The sequence below is a fragment of the Clupea harengus genome, chromosome 6 (assembly GCF_900700415.2).
Source record: "Clupea harengus chromosome 6, Ch_v2.0.2, whole genome shotgun sequence".
Taxonomy (NCBI): Eukaryota; Metazoa; Chordata; class Actinopteri; order Clupeiformes; family Clupeidae; genus Clupea; species Clupea harengus.
The window spans coordinates 26,481,519-26,507,276 of record NC_045157.1 but is presented as its reverse complement, the minus strand read 5'-3'; the positions used below and the strand labels follow the sequence as shown (position 1 = coordinate 26,507,276).

Below are 25,758 nucleotides of genomic sequence, written 5' to 3'. Positions count from 1 at the left end.
CACACACAAACTGGCCACTATCACTTGACAGCGAACCTTAGTGGTCAAGTCCCAAAACGGTTATCTTCGAACTAAATGGCCTTATGTAACTTCTATATAGAGAAACAAAGCTTTGTTTCCATTCACATGCTATCATCAATTCAACTTGTGAGATTTACTGAACATATCAGTAATATTCCCTACCGCTTAATCATTTTTGCAATGTTTTAAGAGCTACATTCCCTGACTCACATCTTAAGTCAGTCAGTAGTTCCCACCTCTAGGTACTGATAGTTAGTTGAGTAATGAGTTAACTGTTATCTAAAATCTTTTCCCAACACAGCGTAGCACAATATTTTCATGCTGACAGATTTCACATCATACCACACACTAGTGGCTACAATGCTAGATAGAACCCCTCTTACTTAAAAGAGTTCATGTAATGTCATGTGTATCATGCATTGTGTTTCAATGTACAGGTGTGGCTGCCTCGTGTCCTGCAGGCCCTGCTTGCTGCATTTACTGATGTTAGACTGTACACAATCATTAAAAATCTGGAAAATCCAGAAGTTGCTAAATTAGCAGTAAGTTACAGTACTTTTGTTTATATCAATGTATATATCTATATATATTTACATTCTGTTAACAGTCAGTCAGAAATTCAGCTTAAAAAGAGTCACAATCAGAACAGTTATGCTGGAAAACTAGAGTTCTGAACATTTCTTTTTTGGCTAATCTTCATTGCTGTGGGCAAAATACACACAACTCAGCTGGTAACATCCTAAATAACTGCATTTGTCTTCAGTATTTCAGTCAGCTGTGTTCCTGGTTCACCTGGTATTGTTGTACACGGACCCTGACCAATACCACAGAGACTATGCTCACAGTTCTGGCTCTCTACTACTACCCACTCCCAGGATCCAAAACACACAACAGGTTGACCATATATAATTATATGTAGCATCAAATAATGTTTCCTGATTTCTAATGTTTCCTGATTTCAGTTTAAATTGTGTTGTGAAAAAGTAAAGTGGCTAAATAAATAAAACGTGTGCTCTTGTCACTTTAGTTCAAAGTATTTGATCCTGGTTGCACTGGCGGTGATTGTTCGTCCGACTGCCCTCATTGTGTGGCTTCCCTTGTTAGCATTCCATTTCTGGAAAGACAATAACAAGCTAAGACTCATAATTCATCACTGCCTTCCCATTGCGTAAGTAGGTGTGTACTCATTTTGCATTTTGTTTTTAAACTACATATTTTTTTCTTGAAATAATAGTTGGATTTTGATATTCATTTCCAGGGCCCTGACTCTCGGACTTTCTATCCTTATTGATAGTCTCATACATGGGCAGGTATTTGAAGTTCAAAATAAAAAAAAAGGTTTTGTGGATGTCAGAAAAAAAACATTGATGTAACACATGTATCCAAGCACTAAGTCATTCCTCATGTATTCATTTTTGTTTCTTTGTTCTAGTGGATCCTGGTTCAGTGGAATTTCATTAAGTTTAATATCTTCCATAATGTCGCTGAATTTTACGGGTCACATCCATGGCACTGGTACTTCACTCAGGGATTCGTGGTTGTGTTGGGACCTCATCTCCCATTCTTTCTCCATGGCTGCTCTCTGGCTTCCAAAAGATACAGAATACTGTTATTCACAATTGCTTGGACCCTAATCATTTACAGGTGAAACATGGTCACGCATAATGACAAATTACCATCTTTCCCGTTTCAGTGGTGAAATTCCCTTCTAATGCATTCTCATGTTAAAACTCAAATTTTGTTTTGTTTAATTATAGTTTGCTAGCTCACAAGGAGTTCCGGTTCATCTATCCCATCCTGCCTATATGTATAATATTTTGTGGTGAGTGTATGAACACCTCACAATTCAGTGAATAATTCCTATTATTTGTCCAAAGTGTGATGCTTTGATCTTACATAGATGTTTTTATTTCAGGCACATCGCTGGCAAGTCTCAAAGCCTGGAAAAAAACATCTATATGCTTCTTGCTAGTTGCAAACCTCATCCCAGCCCTGTACACGGGCCTTGTTCACCAACGTGGCACCCTGGATGTCATGGGCCACCTCCAACCCCTATGTGACGCCACGACCTCCAACTCCTCACAGCCACAAGTTCTCTTCCTCATGCCATGCCACTCCACGCCCTTTTACAGGTCTCTTCATTGGCCCTTGCCATGATATGCAGTCAAAGTATAAGAAAATCAGTTTCATTTTGATAAGCGTTCACATTTGCTGCTTTGTATTTTTGTTACCCACTGTATAGCCACATCCACTGCCCCTTGAGAATGCGCTTCTTGGAGTGCCCTCCTGACCTGACAGGGGACAGGAGCACTACGGACGAGGCAAACGTCTTTTACACTGACCCTGCAACATGGCTCAGCAGAGAATTTCCCCGCCAAGACACACTGCCTTCTCATCTAGTGTTTTTCAATGTGCTGGAAAAGGTACAAGATGTTTTCATCCTCCACTTTTGGCTTACAACTTTGTGAATTAGTATATTTAGTACACATATAGTAGCTGTTGTAATTGCATTATGCAGCAGTGCAGATGGCACAATGCACTTACAGGATTTATGTGTGTGACAAGATGAACAAACATAAGTCATAGAAGATATAGGAGAGTTTAGAAAGAGCACTTTTAAAAAATTTATTCTGCAATTAATGAATAGAGTTTTAACAGTACTGTTATTCCTCACAGGAGATCTCAGCCTTCCTGGAGGAAAATGCATTCATGAAACGTACTGAGATTTTCCATACGCACGTTCCTGAAGGTCGAGTGGGAGAAACGATCTTTATCTATGCAAGAAAACACTGAATCTGTAGGGTTCAGAATTTAAAAGCACTGTTGATTGCCACTCAAGATTTGAGTTATGGAATTTAAAAAGTCTATATCTGTGAAAATACAATTTTGTACTTATTCCTGTTAGTCCAGTTCTATTTCTGACAGTATGGGTTTTTATGTTTATTAGATGACTGTTTTTGCCACTGATGTTGGTTTACATTAGATTCATTCATTCAGCAGACATTTTTTATCAAAACGACTTACGGTACAGCTAAAGTGTTTATTTTATCCATGGGAAATGAACCTATGACCTTCGTGTTGTCAGCACCTTGCTGTACCACCTCAGTAGCAGCACAAGCCAGTTCTCATGAATCACCTGGACGATCCAATCACACCACATGGTACTTAGTCTCATCCCATGAGTCAGAATGTTTTCAGAGGGATGTAATGCTTTGGGACTCGACAGGGCTCACCTGATAAATCACCCAGATATTTTGAATAACCTACCATCAGTAGGCTGAAGAGAAACCCTCAACAACAAGTACCAAAGAATGAAATGACTGGCGTATTCCCATCAAACATTTTAATGGAGACTGCTCATTTTTCAAGTTAACAGCTTTACCGCAAACCAGGAAACGGGAATGGGCATCATGAAAACAATTGGAATGTTACTCAATTATTCGAGAGAACAGAAACAAACACAAATGACATGTTAAGAAAATGCTCACCTGCTACTTTCCTTCAATTGCATTCTGTCAACTGGACTTCCAGTCTAATCTATGTGACAATGTTGTACATTTTGCAGCACAAATATCTGAATTATGCTTAAGTATTAGTAACAAGTGCCTCTTCCACACGCTTCAGGTTGGTAAACTATAAACACAGCTTGAATAATTGTGTAGAATTCAATTATTTTGGTCCTATTTTACACCAAACTGGAATTATATATTCACTTTTAAAGTATTCCAAGTGGCCAATCTTACAAACTCTCAGCCAATTAGCACACACAAGATGTCTTTTTAAAAAGTGCATTTTCCTCTCTATTGACAACATTCAGAAAATACAGCAAATGTGGCTTTATCCAGCAATATATGCTTTTAAAAATAAAACTCTAAAAATCAGTACATTGTCAAAGCTAAAGCTGAAAGATTTACAATCCAAGGCAGTAATTCACAATTCTCAAAATGTAGATAAATATCATTATTTCTACTAATAATAATTTATGGACAAAGTATTACATCATCTGCTCTTTTTCTTCTTTTTTTGTGTGCGTGCGATACGACAAGGCGACACTACAACTGCCATGGTGGCCTAGTTAGCACGGATTGCACCAATGAAAGAGAAAGGAAACATTCCACCAGCATTAGGAGTTAACATTGTGCAAAATTACAATTAAGGGAATCATATTGGACACATCCAGAAATCAAATAAAATCAAGCAAAAAGTACAGTTTCTGTTTTAACCATCTGAAAAGATAGAGATTCATATTTTATTCACATCCTAATATTTGGGATCAAACGGCATAGGCCCCAGCTCTATCTTAACATCTGCCATGTGTCGTTCCGGGCGTCCTTGTCTACTCCATTTCCTCTCTTTCTGTGGCCGGGGACGTGCTCGCTGATGCTTACGCTGAGGCCTGGCCTCCCTGTTTTCTTTTGTCTTAGAATCAGGACCTTCAAGTGGTCGACTGTAAATTTACAAACAGAAGAGGGGATTTTACCCTTGGGCTTCATTCCTGGGTTCACAGCATTCGCATTCAACATGCAGAACTTACTGAGCTTCAGACCTAGTGACAAACAAAAGGCAAAACTGCTTATTAGCATCATGCATCTGTTATGAAGCCAGAACTTTCCATGCACTTAGTAAGATTTAGTAAATATGGAGACAAATCCTTACCTCGGACCATAACGTTTAGAATATGTATCTCCAAAGAAGTGTCTATAAATGTAGTCATCCAAATCTTCAAAGACGTCGTCATTATGGCTATGGTACTCGTGCATATCCTCAAGGTAGTCCTCCACTCCGCTGACAAAGTCTGTGAACAACATCTGATCATGGATAAACACACCATTATGAAAGAAGTTCTTGATGAACCCATCCAACTCATTCCAGTGGTGAAAGTGGTCCACCTCCTGCTGCAGATAGCTGTGGAGTAGCTGTTTGAACTCATCTGCACGGATAGGGTCCATGGCTTTGTTGAAAAGACTCATAGATTCTTGGTAAGCACAGTCAAACACACCTGAGCACCCTTTGGGACTACCTTTTGGGCCAGCAGAACCTGTTTCTTTCTTGGTTCCGGATTTGCGTGTGTTGAATTCGGCCTGAGGTGAATCCAGAGTGGATTTTCGAGCGTGGCGGTGAAAGGTCTTGTGGGGCCTGTGGTGCCACGAGGCTTTCTCTGAGGATGAGTCATCAGTGTGCGTTCTGAGAGGCTCTTCGCGTTGGGCTTTTGCCTCTTTCCGTTCGTGGAACTTCCGTTCATGGGGCCGGCGATTCCTGTCTAACATGTTGGAGGCAGAGTCCTTGAAGGTGCGGAAAGTGGACTTGACAGAGTCTGAGAACTTCCGAAGGTTCTCCTTCACTGCTTGTTTGGCCTTCTTGATCTGCTCTTTGTGGTGATGCACAAATTCTTTGGTGGAGTTCTTCACCGCGTCAAAGGTTTCCTTCACCTTGCCTATTATGCCTTCCTTTGGCTTCTTGGCTTTGGCTTGCCGATCCCCCTTGACCTTCTCTCGTTCCTCCTTCGTCTCCACGTAGAGCCTCTCCCACAAGTCAGAGCGCTGCTGCTCAAAGCTCAGCTTCTTCTCCAGCTCAAGGAGGCGGGCCTGCAGCTCCTCTGTCTCGTGAGTGGGACCACGGCGGCTCAGCTCTTCCCTCAGCTTGTCGGTGGCCTTCCGCTCGAGGTCCAGCTCACCGCGCAGCGTCTGGGCCTCCACTACCAGCCGGTTCCTCTGGTCCCAGATGCTACGCAGGCGCTGACGCTCCTCCTCCAGGTGGACCTTCAGCCGCTGGTTCTCCTGGAGGACGGAGTCCGCCCCGGCCCCGCGTTCCTCCAGCTGGCGGATCTGTGCGCGGAGGCTCCGCAGCTCGTCCTGCAGGGCGGACAGGGAGGCCTCCTCGTGCTCCAGGGAGCTCTTCAGCTGTCGATTCTCCCGGGCCAGCTGCTCCTGGTCCAGCTCCATGGCACTGCGCTCCTCCACTGTGTGCTTCAGTTGCTCGACCAGATCAACCTTCTGGGCCTGTTTTAAAACGTTGCATGAAATTCTAACACCGTTTCCTACTGTTCTCCTATGCTGTACAGTTTGGCAAACATCATAACCATCAGTATCAGCTCTGTACAAACACATAAAACACTATTTGACAAGATCTAATTTCTTACACAGAAACAGAAGTACATTTAAACAGTGGTGAATTTTGTTGCAGCACGTATTTCACTCTAAACAGTTTTCTCTCCACTTCAAACTGATTTTCTGTCAGCTGAGTCAGATGAACTGAAGCATGGATTGTGTTACCTGTAACTCATCCTGTTTGAGTCTGAGCTGCTGGTTCTCTAGAGTTATCTTAGCCATAAACCCAGGGATGGACATCTTCATGTTATGCCTTTCCTCTAGGTCTTCTCTCAGACTCTCACTGAGTCTCACTCCCTACATGTGGAGACAGTATCACATCCATGAACACAAGCCCTGCCCAATACAAGGGTTGCAGTATAGACTGTGTGCATGAGCCATAGTGTTAAACACTATTATAATAGACCTTTAAACATACCTATACACATTTGTGTGCTTTCAGTTTTGTAAACAGAAACGAAGGAATTGTTTTTTTCTTTTCCAACATAGACAGTCAGCCAGCTCACAAAGCTCCTCAAACTAGTTATATGGTACAGAGAACACTGGTAAAGTTGCATATGGCATATTCCACTACATATAGAACTTAACCATATCTTTAACACAAGTTAATGAAATATTTCAAGCTGTACGTAGAAGTACATTAGGTTTTGAAATGGAAATTTGTTCAGAAAGGAAATGAATTGGGTTTAGCCAACACAGGAGAAGAAAAGAGCTCAATTCTGAAAGCTGAAACAAAGTTCACCAGAAAAGATTTGACCAGACATGAAGGGAAAGAACAGAAAGACACTCCTATAAGCATGAAGATTGTTATTTCATTCAATTACAGCAGAATACTGTGCCACATATTTAATATTAAAAACCCAAGGGTCTATCTCTTCCATTACGCCTATAGGGTCCATAGCATGTATTCTGTTTGATGACCCTGGGAGACACTGGACCCTCAGGGTGACTTACTTGCCCTGAGGTGCGTTGGTGCACTGACCTTGCTGATGTCTTCTTGAGGCTGCTTACACTGATGGAGCTCTCTGGGGCCGCTGGGCTCAAGCACACGGCTCCTCTCCACAATCCGCTGCCTCTCCTGGATCTGCAGAGTACCTGTGGGAATCAGAAATATCCCACGGCTCAGTGATCTTCATCTTACATGTTCCTCAAGCCTTTAAATAACTGGATATGGAAGGATCACATGGGACGACGTGCTGAAAAAGACCATTCTTTCTAGGAAAACATGGTCATGTGAATGAGATCAAGAGTATATATTAGTGAGATGATACATGCACTGCAAACCAAGAAATATAACATAATCCACATATGTTAGGGATGAAAGCGATAAAAAAATTAAAAAAAACCAAGACCGAATTTCTTTTGATGATCCTTCAGGTACAACATGTGCAGTCGTTTCGTTTTCAATATTTGCCATCTGACACAGGAACAAAAATCTACTGCTTATTGTCTACTACTAGAGAATTAGAAATAATGAAATGGATGTAATTGTTTACTTGAAATCACTGCATCTTTCCAATGTAATGGTTTTCAGAGGAGCCTTCAAAATAAAATAAAAATACAAGGTGTCATGCCACAGTGAACATAAAAGAGACACGGATTTGATGAAATCTGTGCGTGTATCTATGTGAAAACATGGGAAGTTCAGTACTTGACTTATCCATCTAGGCCAGCCTGTCATCCCATTAGTCCATACCTTCATAATTACCTAGAAAGCAAAATCAGGGATGCTGTAAAAGCATGGCAAGCTGACTCTAGACAGGGTTTATGTTTTGCAGACCATCTAGAAAGAACTAATCTACAGGGTAGATATTGCAGCAATCATTTCCAACAGTTCTTGACCATCAATACAGGAGAAAATCTATGAGCTATTCTTTGTTTCCTCAGTATACTATTCACCATCACTAGTAGTGGGGATCTCAGTATACTATTCACCATCACTAGTGGGGATCTCAGTATACTATTCACCATCACTAGTAGTGGGGATCTCAGTATACTATTCACCATCACTAGTGGGGATCTCAGTATACTATTCACCATCACTAGTAGTGGGGATCTCAGTATACTATTCACCATCACTAGTGGGGAACTCAGTATAATATTCACCATCACGAGTGGGGAACTCAGTATACTATTCACCATCACGAGTGGGGATCTCAGTATACTATTCACCATCACGAGTGGGGATCTCAGTATACTATTCACCATCACTAGTGGGGAACTCAGTATAATATTCACCATCACGAGTGGGGATCTCTACATATTTCTGTAGCATGCACACGCGTGCCACACTGGTCTTTCTAAGGGGGATCTAACTGCAGTTGGAGATGCACTTACCATAGAAGTGTCCAAAGCCCATGCTGATGGCGACCACCAGGGCCAGAAGAATGCATTTGTTTAGAGTGCCGCTGACGTGGCTCTGATGTGGAGCTCCAGCCTGAGGGTCCTCGTGCTGCTCCCCCTGAGCCTCTGCCTGCTCTGGCTCAGAGCCTGCAGTACTCTTCCTCACCCTGCGCCTCCGCATGGCTGGGCTGGCCTCTGCCTCAATCTCCTCATCGCTGCTGCTGGACTCTCCAACCACAGGTTGCTCCAAGGGGAAAACTGTAGCACCATGTGACACACACACACACACAAACACACACACACACACACACACACACACACACACACACAATTACACACACACACAAACCACATGTAGTGCTCATCCCCTCATGACCACAATAACAATATTAAATCTGGATGACGGTGACTCAAGGACTAAGTTACTGTTGGGTTTTGACAAAACTGCGCATGGAGCTTTGATGAAGGAAAGGTTGAATCTGAGGGTGTTTTTCTTTAACAACAAACAAATTCTGTTGAATAAGAACATTTTCTTTAATTCTTAATTTAAATTACAATGCTTTTCTCTGACACAGATCACCCTCACAGTTCTCTCAAAAGCCAAACAAACAAATGCCAGGTCTCTTGCACTTAGTTCCACTGCTCACCCTCTCAATTCATCTTTTCCACACAACATCCTGTCACCTGACAGAAGATTGCAAAATAACACTTGTTAGACTAAAGGGTAAACAAAATGCCACTGGTATCAGCTTTGGCACAGTGTTAAGTGTTGAGTGCCAGTAGGAGATTATGTTAGTTCATTGTCTGGGTTCACAACAGCTTCAAATCTATGTGCAACAAATCAAAACAGTTAATACTATCATGCAACAATAGTCATGCTTCCAGGTCTAGCCATGCCTGTACACACACATTCACAGATGGCCAAAGCCTCTAATGTGGCAGGACTTATTTGCACCGGTATGCTACGCAGCACTGCCAAAGGTTTATCATGGCTGAGTGAGGGCTACAGTCAGAAACCACAACATACAGCACACAGCAGACTATCACTCGGCTCACAGGGGGCCACCTGAGAAAGAGTATCCAGCAGACAGCTGTTCTCTCAGACGACAGCCAAACTTCCACAGATTCTGAGAAAGCGTCCACTGGTTCATTATGCCACCTGCTTTAACACGTGGACAAATCAAAAGGAAGGAAGTTTCTCCTATGTTTTCCCCTTACCCACACTAATCACACAAAATTCATCAACAACTTAAGATGGATACCAAATACAGACACATCTCATCGCTCATATGTGTACTTTACAAAGACAACTCATGGCTGGTAAATGCTGACACCAGTAACGTTTTTCATCATTATTGCTTTGACCTACTGTGGCTAAAAAAAAGGCCATGATGGAACCTATTTAAAACTTGAACCAGATTCGAATTGTGCGGTCAGTGACCAGGAAATTGACATGGGTGTGGATCGAGATGTAATTTTAGACACAAAATGCATGTTTGTCAGCAATAACTGGACAATTCCCCTTTCCTTAGTGTACTTCATGGTATGCTTTTATTCTGTTGTGGCCATGGATGAAACAAGGACACTGAGAAGCGTACCTGTCTCTGGTGCACTGAAGGTGTACTGGCTGCTTGAGGAGGTGCCCATGTAAAGGTCTGTGCTTCCTGCTGCCTCCTCTTCGTCGTCATCTTCGTCATTGTCATCATCATCATCATCACCATCACCTTCCACCGCAGCCCGCTCCTCCTTGGACGAGTCTCCCAAGGTGACGATGTCTGAGTGATCACTGGAGGAGCACAGTGTCACATGCTCGTCGGTCACTTCCCCAGCACCCACCTGTGCAGGAAACAAGTCACCAGCATGCCAACACTTTAACACGGGGCTTTCAATGACACTTTCCCCAATGATGTTTGTATATTAAGCTGCAAGTCCCACCTCAGAGGCAGAGTGCAATTCCCGGAATGATTCTGCTTTCAGAGTGACATCCAAGGATGAGTCACCAGGTTCCTCTGTTTTATCATCTTAAAAAATAAAGGACAATACTCTGTAAAGCAGCTCTCCACAAATGACCTAAAACTACCAAACTCTATGTCTCTGTGGATCCAATCTGAAGGAATTTGTTTTTCATTAACCAAATATATTGATATATTTAATCACTGTTACTGGTTAAGGAGGAATGTCCCAACTTGATATTTCTGAATTTCCAGGAACTGTAAACCTATTGGCAATATGACAAGGCAGAGTAGCATACCATAGGCAGAAGCTGACTGGTCCAGCAGCTCAGTCTCCAGTACAGGCCCACTCTCTGAGACCTCAGCCTCATTTTCCAGTGTATTCTCAGGCCCAAGAGTCTCAATATCTGAGCCCTTAAAAGTAACAATGGCAAGCTTTGAAACTCACATTCCACGGGAGGCCAACCAACTTGCCACCACAATGCAAACAGGATTTACTGGACTGTTGACTAAACAGATGCCATATTAATAACACTAAAGCTTCCTTGAGCCATGATTTCAATGGTTGATAGGATTTTGTGGATACAATATCGGTTTTACAGCAACAACCGTCTAATAACCTATTACAAGCATTAGGCTCGGTCATGTTGAATAACAAGCAGAATTGTAAACAGACAGTATTTAAGACTTACTTAATACCAACTGTGAATAATGTCTCAATATGAACTTGATGAAACCTGTGTGTCTGTGTATGATCTCAAAATGGCTGACTTCATTTTGATTTGCACTGACTTACCTCATTACTAATGATGGTCCATCCACAGGAGGATTCAGTGTCACTTGAGCTCTCTGACATTTCAACACTACCTGAAGTAATATGAACAAATATAAATTAAAGGAAAATTACAGCCACCAGCTTAAATCAATTTCTGTAACCTTTAAGCTCGTTGTCAACTTCAATACTACGAGATGAAAAACAAAACAGTTTAGTCTTGTGGTTATGTTTTGACAGTTTGTTTGCTGAAGTCATCAGGTCACGCTGACCTGAACTAGTTCAATAATTACTGACATTTCAGTCAAGTGTCATTGGTGATCTCTAATTTATGTACACTTCAAATACTTAAGCGGTAATTTGCAGCACACTCAATGGAAAGCTACAGCTAACATCATTAATAAGCCTAAAAGAAACCCAACACCTCGCATGCCAAGCTATATTCTTCAACAACCTTAAATGTCAAAACACATTCAGTGTCGGACAACCCGCTGGGAATGGATGTAGGAGACTCGTTGCGCTTCAGGATAGTGCAAAGCTGCATCTGAAATGAATTGGATATCGCTAGAAGGAAACGAAGTGAGGACATAGCCCAGGGACATAGGGTACTGTAAAATGTTCATCAGTAACGTTACAACAGTGTTCCATATGTATGTAGAGCGGCTGTGACAAGTAAGTCACTCAATGAATCAAGAAAAACGGTCCTGTTTCGATTGCATATTCTGATTAGTTGGATATTCACAGTCTACACAAGGCCAAACATATGCCACCAAAGCTTTCGAAAAGAAACCACTGGCTAATGTTAGCTAACAAACTAGCAAGAGCTAATTCCGCTGTCAAGCTATAACCTGCGTGAGAGCAAATCATGTCAGTCCAAAAGTAATCTCTAACTATAATGAAACGATTATCTGGTGTAGTGTATGCATATCGTTACCTGTTCAAATTGTCCTTATCCAGTGTAAGTTACAAAACGGCTGACGAAACTACAACCCAACTGCGCCTTCTCTTCTTACTAGCCTAATTCAACATCAACATCAACAACAAAAACATCAAGCCCACTGACGTTGGTGGGAGAAGCGGGTGGCAAGGTTCATCGGGAAGTGAAGTTTTACATTTATTTTTTCAGTGAAAGAAGTAGGCACCATAATGGTTTGCAAAACTACATATCACATAATTCAACAGGACCAGACTGTTTCTAAAATGTGATGGAAACAACTCAATATGACAATGTTATGTTATACAGGTAAGTAATTATCGGGCTTTATTTAGACGTTAAACCAGTGACAACTGACCAATATATTTTCTTGCCGATTGCGAAGTAGTTGATTTGATAGAGGTTTTATGGTTTTATGATGCGTTTTCATTACGAGGGCTTCCTGTTGTCAAGGCAGTGTAACCACAACAAAGGTGTCATCAGCGACATGGGGGGTTTCATAAAACCTTGTAGCCTCAACATATAGCCTTGATAACTGGCTAGCTTGAAACAAGGTAAGATGTTATTTTCCCAGCCACACGACGTCTTCATAAATTTCGCAATTAACACTGTTTTATTAACTGACAAAAGTTTTCGATTAAAGTGTTTAAATTGTACTCCAGTTAACGTTAGACAACACCTAGGATAAGTTAGCTAGGATAACCTACGGAGGATATTGATAACTAGATACTGTTTTCAGGTAATGTTAAGAATTTTTGTGGACTTTTTGGAACATTGGTGTTGACTGCTAAGGTCAGATGTGCCAGGTGTCTTTGGTCTGAATCTAAATTACTGCATTTTTAAGGTGAGCAAGCAACACAGGTCTATGATAGGTGAGTCTGAAAACACCTCTGACTGAATTCTGCTTGAATTGTAGAAAGCTAGTCAGATGTTTGACACGGCGTATACTACTTTTAAGCTTGAACAAGAGTAAATAAATATGTGAGTCCATATATATGTCTCCTTCATCTTTAGGTCACATCCATCTCGCTGAACAATGTCTGAAGGAAACAGAAACGTTGTACACTGCACCAACCCTGGGAACCCTGTGTTTTCTTGTATGATGAACCCAGTTTCTCAGATGCCGTCTCGTGACATATCATGGACACAAGCACCCGCTAGTCTTTTTTACAAGACAACATCCTCCGATTATGGACACTTATATCCTACGTATGAATCCTCGCCATGCTCCTACCACCCTGTGTCGCAGACATTCTCGGAGCATATGGGAAAGTGTGGAATGTACCATAACAATTCCTTCAATACTGCTTTGGATAGAAGCAAGGTGTAACTGAAACTGTTTGCGAGTGATTGCTAGTTATCGGTTTGATGGTTAATGAAACTCCCTTGGGACTGCTCCAATTAAATGTTTGGTTCATGCTTTTGCCTTTTCTTTAAAACGTTAAACTTATGTTTGGACTTCATCCCTCCTCAATAAAAACGACCATAAAAAGAAACACCTGTGAAAGATGACTTGATTGCAAAATCGTTTATTATTTCGGCATTTACATGTTTTTTTTTTTCATTTGCATGTTCATCTCACACTTGGCACGTAATTCTGTGATTCTGATATTGTAGGGAGGGTTGTTGTCAGCATATTCAATCTGATATACTGTGACAAAAAAAAATCTAAATTTTATTTTTATTTACACGTTTACCATGTGCCTTGTTTCATAACAGACATTCACAAACCCGAGTTTCCTTATTGATACAACATTTCACATAAAATATTGACAAACACTGCTCCACCCAGGTACAGATTAGCCTGAAGCCCCTTGAACGATGTCTCTAATTTTTTGAACGTCTTCCTGTAGTTTCGGATTGTTGGGGTCAATTTTCAGAGCAGCCTGATACTCCTGAAGACCTTTGAGATATGATAAGATAACTTCATTGTTTATCCAGTAGATGGCAGTACAACATACAAATTGTTGGGTTGCATATTTTCTAATAATCATTGTCCAATTATAGCAAATCTGTTATTTGTCATATTTCGACAACAATAATAACACAATCAGTAACAGTTCCATAATGTATGCTAATACACCTGCAGTGACAGGGCACACTGGTTTTAAAACAGGATATGTACAAACCTTCAACATACAGCTCAAGCTCACAAAATGCTGTCCCTCTTCTTACATGAGCTTTCAACCTGGCACTTGCATTGTCAGCAACTGGTGGGTTTAGTAACTCTAGTGCCTGCCAAGACATATATACACTTGTTATTTTCATTTTAGGAGGAAAAGTAGTGTTTGTTACTGATATTAGGTGCTGAGATGTACTGACTTGAGAGGAGTCTTCAATGGCTTTGTGAAGATTCCTTAGCTTAAGATGACATGCAGCACGGTTAGAGTACAGTGCAGGAAGTTTTCTGTTGAGCTTCAAAGCAAGGTTGTAGGCATTGAGGGCGGCCTGGTAGTTCCCAGCCACAAAGAATTTGCTAGAACACACACAAATATGCACAGGAACATGAGCTCCACAGGAACCATGCCACTAATTTTGAAGTTAGGCATTTAAGAAACTTGCACTTACTCTCCTTTCTCTTTCAACCAGTCAGGATTCCTCTCTTCTGGCTTCAGGTCATCAAGCTCAGCCAAATCTGCAGCTACTGTACGCCTGGCCTCCGCTTGCTTCTTGAGCCACTGATTAAACCCAAGTGTAGGATGAGAACCACATGTATCTTGCTCTTTTGAGAGCCACCTGTTTTTATTTTTTCATATTATCCAATTTAATCTAGATTATGTCTAACCTCCACACTTCATACCACCCTACACTAGAGGTTGTCCAAAACTTAATCCAAAATAGCATTGATGATCACATTTATATTTCAATAATCCAAAAATGCTGAAACCCACTAAATCCATTAAGTTAATGGGGATCAGTTTAGGAACATTGTGGGTCATTATTAGAGAAAGAGTAATATATTGGTTTTGCTGATATATCGCCCCCCTTTGACACTTATCAGTTTATATCTATATCAACCTCCTCATATTTGTATTGCGGATATTTGTCCAATCTCCGCAGCAAAGGCAGTTGGCATATTAGGGAGTAACATTGGGCTAGGAGGAAGACATTCACTGCACTTTTGCTGGCACAGGCTGGTTAATCATTTCAGTTTCCCAATATATATATTTTAACATCCTATTTTAGCAAATTCACGCAAGCTCATTTTAGTCAGATTGCATATGTTAAGAATGAAGCTAACATTATGAATGTAACCTTATTTAAGCTGCAATTGCACAACAATAGCTCAGTCTTTGTTTAAGTTGGCTGGCTAGCTAGTTAATGTCCCTTTCTTTGCTACCTTATTTAGCGCCATCATCAGTGCCATTAATTTGCCCTTCGTAGATTATAGAGTTCACCAATTTCTTTCCACTTTCAAGTTTGTAAAACCATCATTATTTCAAGGTAGTGCAAGATCTGCACACTGCCTGTTGTATCTTATAGAAGGTATTCACAACTCACTCATAAATTCCCTTTATGTTTTTTTGATTTTGCAACAGCCAAATATGATAAATATCAGCCAGATATTGGTTATCTGCCATTCTAAGCCATTAGAAACTGAAATGTGTATCGGTCGATCCCTAGTCATTCTACAGATCATTCTCTACAGTGCAGGTTTTGACAATGAAGTGTATTTTTCATAGTCTTACAACAAAGAAGCCTCTGTCACACTTTCACAGGAGTTGTTGTAAATGCTGTTTCGCAGGTTTCAGACTCATAGCACAAAACTACACAGCCTGAGCAACTAGCAGGTAGTGGGAACCTCAAGTGTGTTTATTTATCCCTCGCATGACCATGTTATATCAAAATGAATCGAAAGATGTTACAGAAGCTAGCTGCCAACAAAAAACAATTAAAACCTGCATAATGTTGTTTTTAAGTGTCCCCATAACAGTGTAAGCAAGCATATATGGGAATATAGGACATTAAGAACCACGAACCCTGGGAGCATAGAACCTTAAGAACATAGATATGTGGTTAGATTGGTGTTTCTAATCTCCATGTTTATTAATATAGTGTAGTAGTATTGTTGAAGAGGGTAGACAGTATAACATTTTATCCTCATACTCTTAACTCATAACTCAATACTGGACCGATTTCGATCGTTAATTGTCCTTGACCCAAAAAGATCTAAAAAATAGGGCCCAGGTTCCAAAATCCAGAAGTAAATGGGTGTGGATATTAACCCATAAAAACAACACATTTGGAATTTTTTAAATCATATCCTTAGCCTAATCTATTTACACTATCAGCCGCTAAACACATGTTCATGGCACAAGAAGGCTCTCAAAGTGAAAAATAACTTGGTCAATTAAAGACTTATGTTACGCACGGGTAACATCTATTACAATGTTAAATAGAGTGAAAATTAATTAAGTATAAATTAATATAGGGAAAAAAGTTTTAAAGCAATTGGCAAAATGGTGGCCCGTTTGTCTGTAACTGACCAGTGATCACCCCCAAAAACTGATGAGCTAAAGACTAGCGGATTACCAGCTCTGCCCCCAATGGGTCGACAATGGTCCACTGGCCTTTTGCTATCTGGGCATAAACTAGGATAAATGTGTTATTACATGTATTCCAACCTAGAAAGAGTACAGTCAAACACACGTTATTATAGTGAAAAAGAAAGACTTGACTGCACACCAGCAAGTATTATTCATATAAACCGACCTTTTAAAAGCAGCATGTTAAGAAGGAAAAGCTTCAATTATTTTAAACAAACTCTGAATTGAATTAGGCCTACTTTATGTCGAAGTCTGTGGACATTACAGACAATATTGACCTAGAAGGCCTATCATGCTACCACCGTTGAAATCTCTAAAAAGACTTCCACATAAAGATGCTTCCTCTTGCAGAAATGAGACATCGTTCATGACGTGACACTTCGAACGATTTTCAGGGCACGAGCTAGAGGACCGATGGCAGAGGAATCATGTAAATAACTGTCCGAGGTGTACCAGAGAATTGGTGGCTCTGGATGTACCTCTTATTGACGCAAGTCCAGCGGACGGGCTCTAAACTCTATATAGTCTATTTAGTCTGCATATGTCTATGCTCTAACTAACGGAACTAAAACTTCTCAAGCAAAAGGTGTGTCACACCTATTAGCGCCCCATCAACAACAAAGCCGGGACCATTAACGGAAACCAACATAATTTGGCGTGTAGCAGCATAGACATATATACATGTACATGTATACTATGTCTATGTGTAGCAGGACTGATGAGTGGATGACTGTGTATTTCGTTATTGTAATCAGTCAAAGCACACATTATTATTTATTAAAAATCATTTTTATTAAAATCATAAGCCAGTACTCACCTCCTCCTCGTCAGGAAGTCTGGATTCTCGAAGTGCAGTGGGAAAGACTCTTGGTGTGAAATTGACCTTTATATTACCACAAGACCTTGGACCAGGCACATTTTCCTTACCTACACAGTGGGTACAAAATAACCACTCTTATCTAGGTTGTGCAGTCAACTGAAACACTGAAATAAGCTGTCTTGATCTACTAACCTTGCTGAGGTATTCCAAGTCTTCCTGAAGACCTGGACTCAGATAACCTGTCAGCTTTGCTAATTTCACATGTTTCAGTGTTTCTATCTGATTGTATGTTGTGTTGTTGTGACTGGACAGCCTCCTCCTCTTCCTTCAATGTGTGCTTCAGTTTCCAGTTTTCGAACTCAGTTGCCGCCTTTTTACACTCCTCGTGTTTTATTTTCTCAATTCTTGCTCTCTCCTCTTCCTCAAGCTAGAAAATTAAATAGATATAATACAGTGGCATGTAATAGACATTACCGGGGCCAAGCTATTTCGTGCACTAAAACATCAACCAAAAACCAGTTCGTACCTTCATCATTGTCTTTAGAGCAAATTTGCTCTCCTCCTGCTGCTTTTCTGCTTTAGCTTGTGAGTCAGCAGTTGCTTTTTCCTGGGCTTTGAGAATTGCTTTTTCCCTGATTTCTTTCTGTTTACATTTGTCCTCTGTAATGAAAACATACTTCACATATTCAGGGAATGTTTCCTGGGCTTTGTAATTGAAAGAAAAAATAATACCATGTGCTGGATTACCATTATTTGAAAGTTGATCCCATAGTTCCTCTTTCTGCTTTTGTAGTGTAAAAAGTGCCACACCGTTTCCGATCTTTGCAATACTTTTATCATCATACACAGGCGCAAATAAGAAAGCTTCAAAGAAAAAGGGAGGGAAATGTACCTAGAACCCACAAGAATAAAGATGGTTAGACAGCTGGCAAACAACTAGGATATGTTAGTGACTATTGGACGGTTTCCCAAATAGCTCGGTAGATTATTAAATACATTAGCAAGATATTAGGTAGCCTTGGCTATATGGAGGCTGGCTAGCCAGCTAGCTCAGTGAGACCAACTCCACCAGTCCACCAACCTTTAAATATTCATCCGTAGCAAAAATGTCAACTTGCTTGGCATTCATTCCTTTCAAAGGGACACTGATGTGCACTTTCGACTCCGTTTGAGTCCATGAATAGTCTTTGACAATCAACGGCATTCCAATATAAAGAATGAAAGGTAAAGTATGTAAGACCAAAACAGAGACACGCTAAAGGACTCACAGACGTTTCAGCTCTGTTGCTACAACAGTAGCATGGTTGCCAGGGGAGGGCTTTCATTTCCGATCACGTCACTACCTTCCACCCGGCTCTCATCCTTCAAATCGAAGTTGTTGTCGATCCGAGGTATTGGACTTTGACACGAGACACTAGTCAAACCCAAAACAACGTGATTAACTTATCTCCAGTAGGCTATTCTACAGTTACAGCCAAGGAGACCGCTTGGCCTGAAAAAGGTTGAAGACCCCTGGCTAGACTTAAGACAAATATTACTCAATGGGCCTGCTCACTTGGTGTTAACGATAATAAACTCGCATGTAAATAATACTTCTAGACACATTCCCATAGATGGAATGACCTGGATTACCTGATTGGAATGCAATTTATAATATGAGACAATCATATCAGATAATTATAATTCTTCACAGTTGCTAATGTCATGCTGTTTAATGCAGTCCTCCAGAGAGTCAAAGCAAATGGTCAGTCACTCGGGAAGATGACAAAAGTTGTTGTCCTTCACATTAGAACACACTTGAAGGTTCCAGCTCGGCGTAGAAATTGCGGTAGAGAACCGTAGCTTTTTGAATAAGCTGTCTGAATCTTAGTGAAGTGTCTATGATAAATAAGTTTGGTGTTATATTGAAGTCTTGATAAAAAAAAAAGCAGTTCTGTACACTAGGCAAGGTTTAGTCTAGAAGTGTACTATTAAGATATTTGGTTACACTCATAGTGGAAAAATAATGGAAATTAATCAAAATATCAACTGACTAAACAACTGTTGCCTGTTACAGAAAATTGTATAACGTATGTACTTGTTCGTGAGGGTGTGTACACAATCACCACACATAAAGGTACCAGAAGCATGTAGAATTTCAGACATTTTTTTTATCAACACCACACATTATCGAGTGACAGCAGAAATGGAATCTAATAAATTAACAGAATTATTCAACATAAATATATTTGTTTGTATAACTGAGGACAAAACTTGCCATCTGGCTATGATGAATATCAACATTCAGAGTATTAGGGAAGAATACTGGAGCTTAATGTACTTCTAATGACCTGAAGGACCAGGCTACATTATGATGCAGATATCATGTACACTCAATTAATATAAAACACAGTTTACATTCACAATGCCACATTGTAGAGGAAGATTAAATGGCACATTTTGGAGCAAATGCAACTATCTCAAAATTATTTTGGAACCATACAAAATTGTACATATGACACAAATGCTATGCTTAATAATGCATATTAAAATAATATACAAAGAACTTATAAAGGTAACATTATGAAAGTTTTGTTTTAACAATAATCTGAAACCATGTTAAGGGTCACAAAATATAAATCGTTACACTTTGTCATAAAAAAATATTGAATGATGTGCATCAATATACAGAACAAAAAGTTCCTATAGTAAGCATTAGTAAGGCAAAGCACAGAAAAGCAATATTAAAAAATCTTATATATTATATCCTTCTATCTTCAACTAACTGAAAAAATAAAAGGAAGGCTGTGAAAATATACGTAGGTCTACCTAAAGAAAAGAAAATCTGTTATCTGATCAACATTAGAGTTCATGGAGTATTTGAATTATCAAAGAAAATATTTTATGAAGTGCATACTGCATAACAAAAAATTCCAAGAAAAGCACAACATGGAAAACATAGCAAAACTACTAGATATATCTAATATGTCTAGATATATGCAAGTTTGCTGCATGCTAACATATATTAACTCTATGTCCGTACATTCAATCAAATAATTTTTCTGTGGATACCACTTTAATGCTACATTCCAGAAAAGTTCATCGCTACATTCAATGCCAAAGCTAATGATAAAATATGTCTATGTTTTATTTCAACAGTTCAAACGATTCTGGTCATTTTTATATAAGGCTTTGGAGAACTTCAGCTGCATCTAACATCAGCCATAACAGCACCATAAGGATACAGATGACTGGACATGTTTGAAAGGCAGGCTCAGGACAGTAAAGTGAATCTACTGCAACATGTATCATAGGCCACCTTTGACACAAAAAGTGCTATGGTATAATTGGTTGTTTGATCATATCTCATGGCATCTAATAACATGCCGTCATGAGGTGAAAACAGTCTCGTTCATGGGTTCTTAGCAAGCGTTTTAGCAAGACTGAGATGTCTGCATGTTGTCAAGGGATGTTGACCATAAAAGAGTTAGCGAAATGCATTCTCAGCAATGGTACTCAGACAAAACCAAGATCACGGAAATTTCATGACCCCTGGTCATAGAACTAATTTTCAAAAATGGTCTTTTTAATCTAGGCTACAGAAAACGGTTTACTATTGTGTTTTGACTGCCCAATGAGGATAGTTTCAAACAACTTTATAACTGTCCACATTTCTGAACAATGTGTACAAAAAGCACCCACTGCTTTAAAGGTACAGGATAAACATCCAGGGGGAAAAAGACAGACTAAACTGAAGACACCATGGAAGATTTCAGTTTTGTGCTATCCCTCACTGTTGACTGTGGGTGGTCCACTGGTCTCCCTCAATCTGACAAGCTGTGCTCCCTTCTCCTCCATACAGGTGTCACAGCCCCAGACTGCCGCCGCCTCTGCAGCCAGCAGGTTGTAGGCTGTCTCAGTCATGCCCGTGCAAACCCTATGAAACCATTTCTGACATGAGGCATCACACAGAATGGCCTCCTGGTCATCGTTAACTTCATTTAAACAGATGCCACACGGGTACACAGGCTCGGCCGATGAGAGGCTTGGTCGACTAGGGTGTGCTCTAAGCTTGTTTGCACCTACCATGCCAACACCACCACTGCTCCTCTTATGCCTCTCCTCCATGGAGGGTGTGTCCATGGGAACACAAGAAGGTGGAGACTTCTTCACGGCATTGTTAGTAGGGTGGATGATGCCGTTGATCTTTTCTGAAGAGTTGGGGTGCACCCCATCTTGACTGATTGGTGCACCTCTGGTTTTAGACTTCAGGTCAGAGGTATTGTCTTGACACACATTCTCCTCAGAGCTCTTTCTTGGCTTGTGTGGTGATGTTGTCTGGGATGTGCTTTTGCCTGAGGAATCAACTGCATCTTGTTTGGACCTTGGTGAGGTGGACTGTAAAAAGTTGCTCTGTTGCGGCTGTTGTTGTTGCTGCTGTTGTTGTTGTCGTTGTTGTTGCTGTTGTGGTGTAAAACTAGGGCTGATATTTGTGCAGGCCTTTCCTGTTGGATTCCCACTGTTATTACCCTCAGGACCAAAACTGGGGCCAGTGTCTGGAGGTGCATTTTGGTTGACATTATGAAGCAGCATCTGATTAAAGTTCTCTCCTGGGCCTGGTCTGAACGGCTGACCCGCGGGAAGTGGCATGTTGCTGTTGTTACTAAACATGGACTGGTTTCCATAGTTAGGATTCTCAGGGTGGCCATAATTAAACCCTGGGGCTCTATTGAAAGTCATGCCCATCTGATTCTGGGCAAAGGGATGAAGCTGGTTTCGCACAGGATACGCTCCTCCGTAGGGCGCAGGCATTCTGTTTTGGATATGTGGGGCCATTCGGTGTGGGCTATAGCCACAGAATCCTGGGTAATGTGATGGGCCAAAATAGGGGTTTGTAGCCAACAGTGGCTTATAAGATGGCACACTATAGCCATCATCAAAAGGGTTAGATGCCACTAAGTGATCAGCACTTGGGTTTGGCGGTGGCGCATACTCCGAGAGAGGGACAAATGGGAGCACCTGAAAATGTTGAGAGAAGTTACTGACACAGGAGGGTAAAATGTAATTTTCTTCTGTGATCCATAATACAATAGAGAATTGTATGCTAAATGTACACTGTTCATTATTAAAATCATTATTTTATGGATTCATTCATGCACTACCTGTGTGCTTGACTTGCGTTTTTTCTTATCTGGACTCCCAAGAAGCAAGCCTGGCCCTCCTAAACCGTCAAGTCCAACATCACCACCTGTAAGGACATGAGGGTACTCCTGATCATATCGTACTCTACTTATTACAATGAGTAGACCTATTAGTCATAACATAGGACACTATAACATCTACTTAATTATTATTTGACTTTATCTACTTGTGACATTTTCAAAACGTGGGAGCTTTCAAAATGACCGACGTGGAAGAGGCTCTAAATTGCCTTGTAATCTGGCCATGAAAAACAGTTCTCTCCTTGAGCTTTTACAGCGAAAAGAATAAACTCAGCTATGATGTAAGAGGTGGTCAGTTTATAAGCCTGATTAGCCTATTATATAGCTAGCCTTGTACAAAATAGCCGAAAATAAACGTTGAAACTTTGTGAACTGCAACAGCGTATAAGGCAATGCACCGATATGCTACTCCTCAAACTTCAAGAGACGCTGTCTGGTCCCCCTCAGCAATGCACTTTATGTATCAACGCTATGTCGATATTTCAAACGTAAACGGGTTGTAAAAGTTACCTTGGTAGCGACTATGGTACATTCCGATATAGTTTCAACCTCCTACTTTGCTAAAGTTTGCGCGCAAATAAAATAAATCAACTTCTTTGCGTCATTATTTTCACCAACAGCAGTTTTATAGCTCGGCCTCTTCTGAGTTTCATTCAATTCTTCAAAGGCCTTGAGGTAGGCCGACAAGCTCCTTCACAGGCGTAATTACGGTTGAGATTTGTGTGCAGCGTATCATGCCCCCACAGACACTCCGTACCTGGCACAAGCGACTGAAAATACAGAAAAGCTACGTTACCTCTGTTTCTTTTTAGAGAGGTGTCTTTATCCTGTTCTGTTGACATTACAGGATTCCTTACATGACTCTCAAATCCAAAACGAGCTATATTCTTTTATTTAAGTGGTTGGAAAGGTAACTGCACTCGTCTTCCTCTTCGCAGCAATCACAGCTATCTCTGTGTGTGACCAGGAAAGCTGCAATCGTTTGCAAAGTTTGGGAGGAGCGGACGAATTCAACTTTGCTATATGTAAACGTATGCGGGGAAATTTATGCAAACACTGCGTGATTGTGGGATACTTAGCAACAATTAACGTCATCGATTTCCAAAAACTATACTTTATGGCAGATTTGGAAAAGCTGAACAGTAATATCGACGAACAGATACCCCTCTACATTAGCATGTGAGTGTGTCTGCACAGCTCCGTTTGATGTGGTGCCGCTCAGACAGTATGATGAACCGCTGATGTAACACTGCGACTGGGAAAAGCTATGAACCCACCAAAAGTCAGTCAATTGGCGGGAATTTTTACAATTTCAAATGATGATAGGCTATGCATATTTTGAAATCCAAATGGTATTGTGCATGGAAGCAGCAATTAAGGCTATCCGACTGCGCAGTTTCCTTGCCAAGTAGCTACCTATGCTACGCATAAAGCCGTCAAAACATCAAAGGATGTGCAGCCATTACTGACCGATGTAACTTTTTGGTTGTGTCTCGCCTCAGTGATTAGTCTACATAGTGTACTAGCTGTAGAAACAAATACCAAAGAAAATAGCCTATTGTGCAGTTTCAAGACCATAGTCTACTTAGCTTTTAGTCGGAAGGATGCGTTGTATCCCTGCGTAATCATTCAGGCTACTTTCAGCGCCGCCCAACCATATTAATAGGCTATTAGGCCATTTCCTACTTAGACATCGACCTAATTAATATTGATATATCGCCTGTCAGACCTATAGCCTACGTTGGCTATGATTTATTCCAAGGAATATGATGATGCTATGGTTTACTAACGTTGAAATAGGAAACATTTCAGTATATTATGCTTGGTCGAGCTATTGCCAAGGCCTGTGTTGAAGAGAAAGCTCTGTCTGCAGGACTGGCCCCCAGAGTGTACAGAGGCTTTTTAGAATCTCAAGTCCGCGCTGGTGAATAGTGTGCCTTTAGCTCACCCAGATTTAATTGAGCCTTTCATCTTGTCTGTTGTTGATACATCCACTAATGGTCTCGGGGCTGTTCTGTCTCAGATACAACCCTTTGAGGACAAAGCTTGGTCTAATAAGCATTTGAATCACGCTCAATGGCTTCGTGTCTGACGGGGTGTATGTTGGGGCCACACATGTCAGAGTTCAGAGTGAGACAGGAGGCAAAATCTCACAGGAAGAGGTCCTCTCAGTACTGGGGGCCATCTCTCATGCTCAGCAGTTGAAAGCTATGTCTAGGACTGGTCAGAATCCCTTGCCAAAACCAGCTGTTTGACAAGCAATGTCAGGAGGACCCCACTATCAAGAGTCAGATTCTCTGTTAACAGAGGGTGGCACCTGTCCAGGCAGGAGAGAGTACATAAATCCCAGGAGACACTGAGAACTTTGAGGCAGTGGGGAAAACACGCAACACAGTTAGGTGTACTTTACAGAGTATCTAAGGATTATGCCACTAAAAAGAATAACTTCAAATATACAAAGATTTTACTGGGATACTTGAAAAAGACATCAGAAATAACATTCACAGGTGCGAGAGGTGTAAGAGGAGCAAGGCTCAACCACCTGAGGCCAGGGCCCTTCTCGTTTCTATTGCCACCTCAGCTCCTTTACAATTAGTATGCATTGATTTCTGGTCAGTCTATTGATGTCTTAGTAGTGACTGACCATTTTACGAAGCTGGCGTTTACTAATCTCTGCCTTAATCAGTGCTAGGTCAGTAGCTTGAACATGTTCTTTTGAATAATTGGTTTTCCTGCATGTGTACATTCTGATCAAGGGGTGAACTTTGAGAACTCTTTAATCACAGAGCTGCTCGTGTTAGCTAGGGTTGACAAATCTCACACCACACTGGTTCACCCCATGGGGAATGGTCAAGCAGGGAGAATGAATCGCGCTCTAGGGAACATGATTCGAGCTCTACCACCCAGGTCAAAGGCAAAGTGCCATTAGATGCTTAACAGGCATACAATTGCATACAATTGTACTGTACATGCTTAATGTATGGCAGCACTCCCAGGTTGCCTGTTGGCTTGAGGTGTTCTGCTGGATTGGGATACAGTTAACACATATGTTGAGTTTTTA

General features: G+C 40.9%; 4 protein-coding genes and 1 long non-coding RNA gene across 16 annotated transcripts; 2 read left to right on the top strand and 3 right to left on the bottom strand.

Annotated features, from left to right (window-relative positions):
- Positions 1-8: 8 nt before the first annotated feature.
- On the top strand, positions 9-3,676 carry pigb (phosphatidylinositol glycan anchor biosynthesis, class B). Its single transcript, XM_031569611.2, has 9 exons — positions 9-563; positions 785-915; positions 1,049-1,189; positions 1,280-1,331; positions 1,454-1,665; positions 1,779-1,843; positions 1,937-2,153; positions 2,264-2,444; positions 2,698-3,676. The coding sequence occupies exons 2-9, from the start codon at positions 857-859 to the stop codon at positions 2,812-2,814; spliced, it is 1,044 nt and encodes a 347-aa protein (XP_031425471.1). The 5' UTR covers positions 9-563; positions 785-856; the 3' UTR covers positions 2,815-3,676.
- Positions 3,350-12,254, bottom strand: ccpg1 (cell cycle progression 1). Of its 10 annotated transcripts, none has more exons than XM_031569603.2 (13): positions 12,130-12,254; positions 11,650-11,759; positions 11,220-11,290; positions 10,723-10,837; positions 10,407-10,492; positions 10,070-10,307; positions 9,538-9,633; positions 8,466-8,729; positions 7,825-7,836; positions 7,111-7,223; positions 6,294-6,425; positions 4,678-6,020; positions 3,350-4,468 (listed from the first exon to the last, which is right to left on the bottom strand). In XM_031569603.2, exons 3-13 carry the CDS (start codon positions 11,277-11,279, stop codon positions 4,282-4,284), a joined length of 2,646 nt encoding a protein of 881 aa, XP_031425463.1. In that variant the 5' UTR covers positions 11,280-11,290; positions 11,650-11,759; positions 12,130-12,254; the 3' UTR covers positions 3,350-4,281. The 10 variants fall into 10 exon arrangements, with proteins under 10 accessions (XP_031425463.1, XP_031425464.1, XP_031425462.1 ...); XM_031569604.2 differs by having other exon boundaries at positions 11,650-11,739; positions 12,130-12,246; XM_031569602.2 differs by lacking the exon at positions 11,650-11,759 and having other exon boundaries at positions 12,130-12,248.
- Positions 12,255-12,374: 120 nt separating this feature from the next.
- Positions 12,375-13,625, top strand: LOC116220821. Its single transcript, XR_004163899.1, has 2 exons — positions 12,375-12,683; positions 13,144-13,625. It is a non-coding gene; the product is annotated as an uncharacterized LOC116220821 (long non-coding RNA).
- Positions 13,626-13,642: 17 nt separating this feature from the next.
- On the bottom strand, positions 13,643-19,279 carry dnaaf4 (dynein axonemal assembly factor 4). Of its 2 annotated transcripts, XM_012814749.2 has the most exons (9): positions 18,578-19,279; positions 18,244-18,388; positions 18,023-18,156; positions 17,689-17,923; positions 17,494-17,603; positions 14,698-14,807; positions 14,452-14,605; positions 14,259-14,364; positions 13,643-14,032 (listed from the first exon to the last, which is right to left on the bottom strand). In XM_012814749.2, exons 1-9 carry the CDS (start codon positions 18,698-18,700, stop codon positions 13,929-13,931), a joined length of 1,221 nt encoding a protein of 406 aa, XP_012670203.2. In that variant the 5' UTR covers positions 18,701-19,279; the 3' UTR covers positions 13,643-13,928. The 2 variants fall into 2 exon arrangements, with proteins under 2 accessions (XP_012670203.2, XP_031425469.1); XM_031569609.1 differs by having other exon boundaries at positions 14,259-14,605.
- A 349-nt stretch (positions 19,280-19,628) lies between these two features.
- Positions 19,629-24,516, bottom strand: pygo1 (pygopus family PHD finger 1). Of its 2 annotated transcripts, none has more exons than XM_031569600.2 (3): positions 23,208-24,516; positions 22,638-22,723; positions 19,629-22,494 (listed from the first exon to the last, which is right to left on the bottom strand). In XM_031569600.2, the coding sequence occupies exons 1-3, from the start codon at positions 23,227-23,229 to the stop codon at positions 21,259-21,261; spliced, it is 1,344 nt and encodes a 447-aa protein (XP_031425460.1). In that variant the 5' UTR covers positions 23,230-24,516; the 3' UTR covers positions 19,629-21,258. The 2 variants fall into 2 exon arrangements, with proteins under 2 accessions (XP_031425460.1, XP_012670386.2); XM_012814932.3 differs by having other exon boundaries at positions 23,494-24,515.
- Between the last annotated feature and the right edge of the window lie 1,242 nt (positions 24,517-25,758).

Bases quoted from the DNA above. Each gene is read 5' to 3' on its own strand.
- pigb (XM_031569611.2), top strand. From the start codon at position 857: ATGCTCACAGTTCTGGCTCTCTACTACTACCCACTCCCAGGATCCAAA. The intron at 1,666-1,778 runs GTGAAACATGGT...GTTTAATTATAG, and splicing joins TGGACCCTAATCATTTACAG to TTTGCTAGCTCACAAGGAGT. The intron at 2,445-2,697 runs GTACAAGATGTT...TATTCCTCACAG, and splicing joins TTTTCAATGTGCTGGAAAAG to GAGATCTCAGCCTTCCTGGA.
- ccpg1 (XM_031569603.2), bottom strand. From the start codon at position 11,279: ATGTCAGAGAGCTCAAGTGACACTGAATCCTCCTGTGGATGGACCATC. The intron at 10,493-10,722 runs GTATGCTACTCT...TTATTTTTTAAG, and splicing joins CCAGTCAGCTTCTGCCTATG to ATGATAAAACAGAGGAACCT. The intron at 8,730-9,537 runs GTGGCCCCCTGT...ATGGTGCTACAG, and splicing joins TGCTGGATACTCTTTCTCAG to TTTTCCCCTTGGAGCAACCT.
- dnaaf4 (XM_031569609.1), bottom strand. From the start codon at position 18,700: ATGCCGTTGATTGTCAAAGACTATTCATGGACTCAAACGGAGTCGAAA. The intron at 18,389-18,577 runs GTTGGTGGACTG...TGTGGGTTCTAG, and splicing joins CTACGGATGAATATTTAAAG to GTACATTTCCCTCCCTTTTT. The intron at 14,033-14,258 runs GTTTGTACATAT...CATATCTCAAAG, and splicing joins GCTTGAGCTGTATGTTGAAG to GTCTTCAGGAGTATCAGGCT.
- pygo1 (XM_012814932.3), bottom strand. From the start codon at position 23,539: ATGTCAACAGAACAGGATAAAGACACCTCTCTAAAAAGAAACAGAG. The intron at 22,724-23,493 runs GTAACGTAGCTT...ATGTCCTTACAG, and splicing joins CTCTCTAAAAAGAAACAGAG to GTGGTGATGTTGGACTTGAC. The intron at 22,495-22,637 runs GTAGTGCATGAA...CAACATTTTCAG, and splicing joins AACGCAAGTCAAGCACACAG to GTGCTCCCATTTGTCCCTCT.